This window comes from Amphibalanus amphitrite, unplaced genomic scaffold (genome assembly GCF_019059575.1).
Source record: "Amphibalanus amphitrite isolate SeventyFive unplaced genomic scaffold, NRLGWU_Aamphi_draft 000917F_arrow, whole genome shotgun sequence".
NCBI classification, from domain to species: domain Eukaryota; kingdom Metazoa; phylum Arthropoda; class Thecostraca; order Balanomorpha; family Balanidae; genus Amphibalanus; species Amphibalanus amphitrite.
This window is the reverse complement of record NW_024882411.1, coordinates 89,419-97,929: the sequence shown is the minus strand read 5'-3', so window position 1 is coordinate 97,929 and position 8,511 is coordinate 89,419. Positions and strand designations below refer to the sequence as shown.

At 52.7% G+C, this 8,511-nt stretch overlaps 2 protein-coding genes across 3 annotated transcripts in view; both read left to right on the top strand.

Moving 5' to 3' along the window:
* The first annotated feature begins 859 nt into the window (after nucleotides 1-859).
* Nucleotides 860-3,086, top strand: LOC122368041. Of its 2 annotated transcripts, none has more exons than XM_043341637.1 (2): nucleotides 860-995; nucleotides 2,014-3,086. In XM_043341637.1, exon 2 carries the CDS (start codon nucleotides 2,031-2,033, stop codon nucleotides 2,760-2,762), a length of 732 nt encoding a protein of 243 aa, XP_043197572.1. In that variant the 5' UTR covers nucleotides 860-995; nucleotides 2,014-2,030; the 3' UTR covers nucleotides 2,763-3,086. The 2 variants fall into 2 exon arrangements, with proteins under 2 accessions (XP_043197572.1, XP_043197573.1); XM_043341638.1 differs by lacking the exon at nucleotides 860-995 and adding an exon at nucleotides 1,092-1,191.
* Nucleotides 3,087-3,848: 762 nt separating this feature from the next.
* Nucleotides 3,849-8,511, top strand: part of LOC122368040 (maltase A3-like) — a 65,801-nt gene continuing 61,138 nt past the window's right edge. The window contains exon 1 of the mRNA XM_043341636.1: nucleotides 3,849-4,131. The gene's annotated coding sequence lies outside the window, so the exon portion shown is untranslated. The remainder of the gene's footprint in view (nucleotides 4,132-8,511) is intronic.

Here is an 8,511-nt window from a genome sequence, read left to right as displayed (position 1 = left end):
CCCAATGTTGCAGCCTCGGCCGGACGGTGACCGCTTCATGCCCGGACGATGTAGTGACTGGTTACAGCGTTGTGCTGTCCAAACCGAGTTACGACAGATTGTTGTTGTTATCGAAGGCAGCCTAACGGCTCTTGATGTCTGAGGTAGCCGCGGATCAGGACCGCCACGGCCCCGCAGTCCTGAAGCTGCCTTGGGTGTCGGGTAGGTGAAATCTCGTGCCAGCCAAGCACGGGCACCCGAGTGGCTCATCCGCTGACATGTCGGGGGAGTCCGGGACCCTCTCGAAACCCCAGGCAGCGCACCGCTGGGCAGGACAGGTCACTGCACCGCTGGCAGTCGCGCTCGTTGGCGACTGATCGTGAACGGACTGCTGAAAAGTAGTGTCGGTTTTCCAATGATGGCTGAGGCTCATTGCATAGCAACCTTGTTCGCGCGTTCAGAAGATGAGCCTTTCTGAATCCTTGTCCATTCTCCCAACGGGAGTAGTGCACACTTGTGGAATCACCCGGGAATGTCACAAAACGAAGTGCTGAGTTTGGACTGTTGAACGTAGTAAAATATCGACTGGCCACTTAGTCGAAGTGACGCGACTCCGCTGTCGGCCACAAAGTTTAGCATAGGTGGTGTTGCCGTGACGTTCCTCTTCGTGCTCATCCGACACACAAATAAGTCACAGTTTGCCTTGTCACCCGCAAAAGCGACAAACTGATGGCATTGACACCAAGATTAAACGGATTGAAACGGTCACTCTCCACTCGGCTGGAAAGGGAAGTGCCTCAAATGAAGGAATCGGCCGGCATATGGAAGCAGCACTTGCATTCAAATTTGGCGCATGTGCGGGCATTACGGAGGACGCGCAATATTTTGATTTGGAGCGGTCGAATCCGAAGCGTTTGTACATGAGTAGTATGCTAGGTTATTTTGACGGGAGTTTTTAAAACCATCCCCTACAACCCTGTGGTTTTACCGTGCTGGAGATCTCATTTTAAATCGAGGTAAGTGGTTCACATCATTTGCAATGAAAATTGAAATGTAAATGGAGTGGAACTTTGGCACATGAAGGACAACTCAAACTTGAACTTACCTGACCGCTTGGAACAGCGTGAGAGTTCCGGTTAGCACCTTGGTCCACTGGATGTGGTGCTTAACCAAAACCAACCAACCAACCATCAAACTTGAACTGACAGACAAGTAGGTACCAAGCAAAAACCAAGGGTATTGGTACAGCCAATAGGCACACAGTGGTCAGTTCAAACTGTTGTTGTAAGGTGCTAATTATAGTGCATGTATGGCCTTAACTTTTGAATTCATTTTAAAAGGGTTCAAAAGTTTAGGCCATACATGCACTATAATATGTCACACCTGTCTATTGATAATCCTCAAAGTGCTAATTGTTAGCTATCCACATTTCTCACAAAAATAACAAAGTATTTATTAGAACTAGTTTATTTGATGAAAACTTGGTAAATTTGCAGATTGCCGTACGTGGTACGGTGAAGATAAAAAACAATCTAACCTGAGCTATACTTACCTACTGAACTACATTTTGACACAACTAGGAACAGAGTACAGGTCACATGATGTGTTTTCAAGCATACCATTCTGATTCAAGTATTTCCTGTTTTTATGTGCATTTTGATTTACCAGGAATACTGATACATGCATCTGAATTCTGAATCTAAATGATTTTTTTCTGCTGGCTGTTGTCAGCTAATGGCAAGGAGCTGTGAATTTTATTAATTAGGTATAGTAATAGATGAGCATTGGGTGCCCGGCACCTACTTATTGATGTTTGAGTAAAGTGCTTTTTTCTCTGCATCAGAAATTAGGTTATAGGTAGTTAGGTACTACCTATATCAAATGTTTAAAGTGAGTTGTGGTTTTAAACCACATTTAAGTATCAATTTATTGCCACTATGAGAATGCCTTACAAATGTATTTTGTTTTTGATGAAAGAGCACTGTGCTGAAAGCTGATAAATTGTTTAGACCAAACACTTACCTTTGTTTGCAGTTTCCACATCTGCCATAATGGGTGAAGAGGAGGAACTAGATGCTGTGATCACCAAGCTGGAAATGGAACTGCAGCAGCTGAGGGAGCAGCTGAAGAACAACCATGCATCATCTTCGGGCGGTGCAGCTGCTAGCAGTGACCCACAGCATCAGGAAGAACAAGAGGAGGGAGCAGCCGAGGAGGATCCTGTATCCGCCTTCCTTGACTGGAGTCAGCAGCAGGCAGTGTTGGATGCCGAGCTGGAGGAGCAGCTGCGCGCCCGCATCGCCACTGCCGAGCAGGTAAACGCTGAGCTGGAGCAGCACGCCGACACACTGCAGCGCGTGACGGCCGCGCGCCGGCGCGTCGGCTCAGACACGGCCGCACTGCGCCAGAGGATCAAGGATCGCCACCACGAGCAGCGCCGGCTCTTCACCGCGCTGCGGCGCGAGCTCAACCACGTGCTGCGCTCCATCTACAGCCAGGACGGCTTCCTGTCCATCGCCAGGCTCATGGACGTGCTGCTCACCCAGTTCCAGGATGCTCCGCACGATCCGTACGTGCCCGTTACCGACGATATGCTTCCCGAGCATCTGTCGATGCTGGAGCGTGGCGGCATCGTGCGCTTCGAGGGCCGCACCGAGGAGCAGCGCGTGCGACTTGTGGATCACGCTGTCAACCTGAGGTCGGAGCGAATCGTGCCGCAAGCGGAAGGCAACGAGGAGATTGCTGCCGAAGAGCCACAGTCAACTTCCTCTTCGGGAGAGTAATAGGACTGTGACCTGTTGACATTGGTTGCTCTTTCGTCGTATTTTTTGGCTACTAAGGATGGGTGCTCTCGGCTAGTTCTGTTTGCCATTATTTCTTTGGCAAATCATTTGGTCATAATGTAATAAATTTATAAATAACACCACGATGCCAACCTTTGTTATAACACTTTGATGTCATTACACTTTGAAACAGTTTTAGTTTAAAACGCAAGACAATATCAGGCAAGATGTAATGTAAATGACATCGTAATTTGAGAGCTAGAATGTGCTGTCATGTGTGATTTGATGAAATACATGTTTTTATACTGTATAAGTTGACGAAAACGGCGTATTTTTCAATGCAGTCCGCGGAGCAAACATTACAAACTCGAGGGACTGAGATAGGCTACCGACTCGGATCTATGGCCACCGATGACCTTTTGAAGTCTGGGCTTCCTCAAATCCCAAATGCCTTCCTGGTGGGAGGGCTAGGGCGAGAGACTACCAGCCTCTTAATTAAATAAACTTTCGACGACACCGTTGTAGTAGGGGACGACGGAGACAACACACGGCAGTTAGATTTCGTAGTCATTTCTTCTTTCAGCTCTGGGTTCATTTGAAATTATGGTACCTAGTTGGACTGGGTCCGCTGGTAGCTTCGCCAGTCTGTTGAAATCCAGTATGACAAGAGCATGGCCCTAGTGAAAACAACAGCCTAAACTGACCTTACACTACCCAACCTGACCAACTTGAGTCCTGACCTCTTACCATTTTTCCACTGGACCATGCTTATTGCTTCTCTCCCAGCGGATTTCAGTATCATAGCCAATCCCTTAGCTAAAACATTGGACTCGGGACACGAGCGTCATTCTCATTACCTATAGTTATAAAGACATAAAGACAAATTTCATGAAATGATCCTATTGACAGGGCTCTAAATTCTAATGGTTGGATAATGGCCATAGCGGTTTTCTTGAACCGTTGAAAAAGTTGCCAAATGACTCCAGTGACGTCACACAGTAAAAATGAAATACTCCATGGCCATGAACGATGATGATTTGAATTTACCTTGACCTTGTTCTTCGCGCCCAAACCGATGAGCGCGTTACCAAGGCCCTAAATACACGCGTTACTGCGCGTTGACCGCGTTCTTTGCGTTGCGGCACGTGGGGTGGGATGGGGTTCTCACGTGCTCTTATTATTTTAATCCGATTTTGCGCCCACTTAGTTGCGTTGCAATTGTGCTATATTTAGGCAACCCAAAGATTGAGATGGTTTTATTTAACTTGCCATTTTTAAATTCACGGCCAAGTAGATGATTTGCGAGTTTCAGGCTAGCGAGTGCGAATCCGGCACCAGCACGCGTCACGCTCGTCTAGTCATGCTCCTGGTAAGTGTTTATTGAACGCAATTTTATCATATTCATGGAGTTTTATGGCTTTGGGACAGGGGTATTCGTTAATGAGGCTAGTCCGATTTTTTTAAAGCCTGTCTGATTGCTTGAAGTAAGGCACAAGTCATCATCATCTTTATCATAACCAAGTTTATTAAGGCCGAGCTACACTAAACGTGATTGTCCAAGAAATTATGTGCATGAACTGCGAGATTGTGGGTTTTGCAGGAAATCTGCGAATGACCATGGCACAGGCACAGCCCTCTGCAAACTGTGTGGTAGGTATTCTTTTTTCGACAAAACCGAGAATACCTAACGCAAATACCTACTATGCTATCTGTCACTCAAAAATTGTAACAGCAAGACGCGCGAGACTCCGCACCATAGATTGGCATTATTATTGTGTTCATTTTCCATCAAGTTTGGCAATAAACCCATAAGTATATATTTGCCCCCAAAACAATCTTGCATTTTGCTGCCACACAAGCCGTATACTTTGTTTAATGATAGACCCATTCGAAGGACTGGAGCATGGCACATCTATTTGCAGTGAGTTCCGACCGACTGATAACTTGCCTTTGAGCTATTATCGGTTTTGTCGAAAAAAGAAAACCTACCACACAGTCTGCTCATGCTGAGGGCTGTACATACATTTGTCACTTAATAAACTGACGGCCGTCTCAAGGCCACAGCCCGTTACCAGACATCCTGCCGTTTACCCAGAATTGTGATGCCTTGCTAATGAGTACCAAAAATTGTTCATACAGTCATTTAACCTGCGCCCCGAAAGGGGGGGGGGGCGAAACACCCTCCCTGTCCTTTTCCGTCGATATCTCCTAAACGGCTGGAGATATCGCCACCAAACCTTCAGGACCCCTCCGGTCATTAATTTTACGCATTGTGACAAAAAAATTGCAGAGGCTATGATAGGTTGGCCGCAAATGACGTCATGTTCTGCCATTTTCGACCGAAAAAAGACCTTCGCGAGAAGAGCTGTCAGGCCTACAGCTTTGAAGATACAGAAAAATGACCAGGACATAAAAGGTGTAGAATTGGTAGGGCTACAAAATTGCTGTCTCGGATTTTTGAAGTTTTTGAGTTTTGACACCCAAAAATCATAAAAGTAAATCAAAATTTTTTGGATATATTAGCCGAAAAACCCTCAGTGTTTTGAATTGAGAAAAAACGGAATATATGTGATAGTGTAGTGACGAGCTGTGCCCGATCGCGTAGTGTACATATGTTATGTTTGTTTGTGTATGTTTGTTGTCATATGTTTGTATCGTGTATATATTCTCTGTACCTAATGTGTCCGCCACTGCGCGTGTGGACCTCCAGGAACTGTGCACCGTTCTACATGATAGCGCATGCGCACTATTCGTTACCACTTGGTACTGTTAGTACAATGGTCGCCCAATTGTGTGCAAATACATTCGACTTCTAACTGGAGCAGGACTTTGAAGAAGAGAGGCGAAAGGAAGACGGAGGGGGCTGAAGGCTGACGACGGAGAGACACACGCACAACCGACCTTCAAGGTCGCACCGAGCTACGGTCGAGCGAGGTGGGCAACACGCCCTTAAAGACGCCTCTGATTGTAGCCACGCCGGTACCCCTGGTCGGACCCGGTATACTGACACGGACCTTGCCACTGGCTCTGGCTCAGGCTGTCTTAGCGGACACGCCTGCCAGTCCAGACGCTCTCCTAAGAGCGAGTGCTCGGCTACCGCCAGTCTGCCGGGCCCAACAGCGTTCTGCTGACACCCACCGATACCGCTCGCCGCACCGCAAGTGCCGCAGCGATTCGGGCGCTCCAGGCGAGCGTAACGGGAGTCACACCAGTCCGCGCCGCCAGGCTCTGCCCGCTGTTGTATTCACGGACGGCCCTTCTTTAGATTGCTGACACAGATTCCATAGATTGCACAGATCAGCAGGCCGTCCGTAGAATTACACTGGTGACCCCGACGTGATTCTCCAACCCAGTCATGCCGGACGCCACGGAGTTGGACAACGCAGCACCGCGTGGCGCCCCTCCCGCGACGGTGTCCAACGGGCCTCCAGCTGAGACCGCTCAACGGCCGCTAGCTTCGTTCCGCCTGCCGCCATACACGCCAGAAGAGCCCGATCTATGGCTCCTACAGGTCGAATGCGCGTTCGACATCAGCGGCGTAAGCTCCGACGAGCTCCGGTACAAACTTCTAGTCGCCAACCTGCCAGCGACTATCGCCGTCCAGGTCAAGGACGTGATAAGAACATCAAGGTCATTCACCGCCCTGTGCGACGCGCTGAAGTCTCGCCTTGCGCAATCCCGGGCCGACAGGCTGCAGTCGCTACTCAGCCGACAGCAGCTCGGCGACCAAAAGCCGACGGCGCTCCTCCGTTCCATGAGGAACGAGCTGGCCGCCGCCGGGGACGCTCCCGTGGACACGGAGCTGTTCCGGACACTCTTCAAACAACGTCTGCCGCAGCCCGTCCGCGCTGCCCTGGCCCTACTGCCGGCCGACAGCGCACTGGACGCGCTGGCAGAAGCGGCAGACCGATACCTGGACGCCAGCGGACCGGACCCGAGGGTAGCGGTCGTCACCGCCCCGCCGCCGCAGCCTGCGACACCGGCACCGGCTCAACCTTCAGCCGGACTAGAGGCCGTCGTAGCGACCTTAGTCGCCAAGATGGACAGCCTCCAGGCCAGCCACCGAGGCCTCGAGGCCAGCAACCGGCGCCTACAAGACGCGCTCCGACGGGATCGTGGCCGGAGCCAATCCCGCCGACGACGGGCGCCTAGCTCATCACGGCCGCCGACACCAGCGCGCTCTCCGACGCCGACGAACGAAGACGACCTCTGCTGGTACCATCAGCGGTTCGGCAGCAGGGCACGCCGCTGCGAATCGCCATGCAGTTGGGCGGAAAACTAGGCGGCCCCGCGCTCTTGGCGCAATGCGCGGGCGCACTTCCCACCGCCGCGCCGCTCCTCTTCGTGCGGGACACGAAGACCAATCATCAATTTCTGATTGACACCGGAGCGCAGGTCAGCGTGCTGCCACGCCGCTGCCTGCCCAAGAAGTCCACGCTGACCCCTGCTCCTGCCGGCCAGCAGCTCGTCGCGGCAAACGGCTCGCCAATCGCCGTCTACGGCACCTGTCTGCTGGACGTCACGTTAAGCCGCCATCACAGCCTGAAGCACCGATTTTTTGTCACCGATGTCACCACACCGATCCTGGGCACCGACTTCTTGGCCGCACACCAGCTCGTCGTCGACGTCGCCAGCCAACGCCTCCTGCGAGACGGCACCGTGTGCGCCAGCGCCCAGCGGTCACGACTGTGCTCCATCGGCGTGCGCCTCATCCACGAGCAGGCTGCTGCTCGCTATGCCGCCGTCCTCGCCCGCTACCCGGACGTAACATCGCCAGCGCCCGGCCCGGCACCAGTCAAGCACAGTGTGACACACCATATCGTCACCACCGGGCCGCCAGTGCACCAGCGGCCACGGCGACTGCGACCAGACCGGACACACATCGCCAAAACAGAATTCGACAAGATGCTACGGCAGGGCACCATCCGCCCGTCCAGCAGCAGCTGGGCCTCGCCTCTCCACATGGCGCCCAAGAAGTCTCCCGGCGAGTGGCGCCCCTGTGGGGACTACAGGGCGCTGAACGCCCGCACTCTGCCGGACCGGTACCCGCTTCCCTACCTGCGAGACTTCTCGGCCGACCTGCACGGGTGTGCCGTCTTCAGCACGATCGACTTGGTGAAGGCGTTTCACCAGATACCCGTGGAACCTGCCGACGTCGCCAAGACCGCCATAACTACACCGTTCGGCCTCTACGAATGCGTCCGGATGCCATTCGGCCTCAGGAACGCTGGACAGACCTTCCAGCGTTTCATGGATGAGGTCCTCCGCGGCATACCGGGCTGCTTCGTTTACCTCGACGACATCCTGCTTGCCAGCCCGACTGCCGAACACCACCTGCAGCTCCTGGACCACGTACTTCAGCGCCTCAACACCTACGGCGTCGTCGTCAACAGGCACAAGTGCGTCCTGGGTCAGCAGCAGGTGGTGTTCCTCGGCCACTCGGTGGACGCCGACGGCGTCCGCCCGCTGCCTGGACGAGTCGAAGCCATCAGGAACTTCCCAGAGCCGACCACGCAGTCCCAGCTGCGGAGGTTCCTGGGGATGGTTGCATACTATCACCGCTTCGTCCACCGGGCCGCCGAACTCTTGCAACCCCTGCACGCCCTGCTCACTAACAAGGGCAAGAACTCCAAAGCGCCCGTCGCGTGGACGGACGCGACACGCCAGCGCTTCCGACACATCAAGGACGCCCTGGCCGCGGCGACGCACCTCGCGCACCAGGTCCCGGACGCGCCGCTCGCCCTCTTCG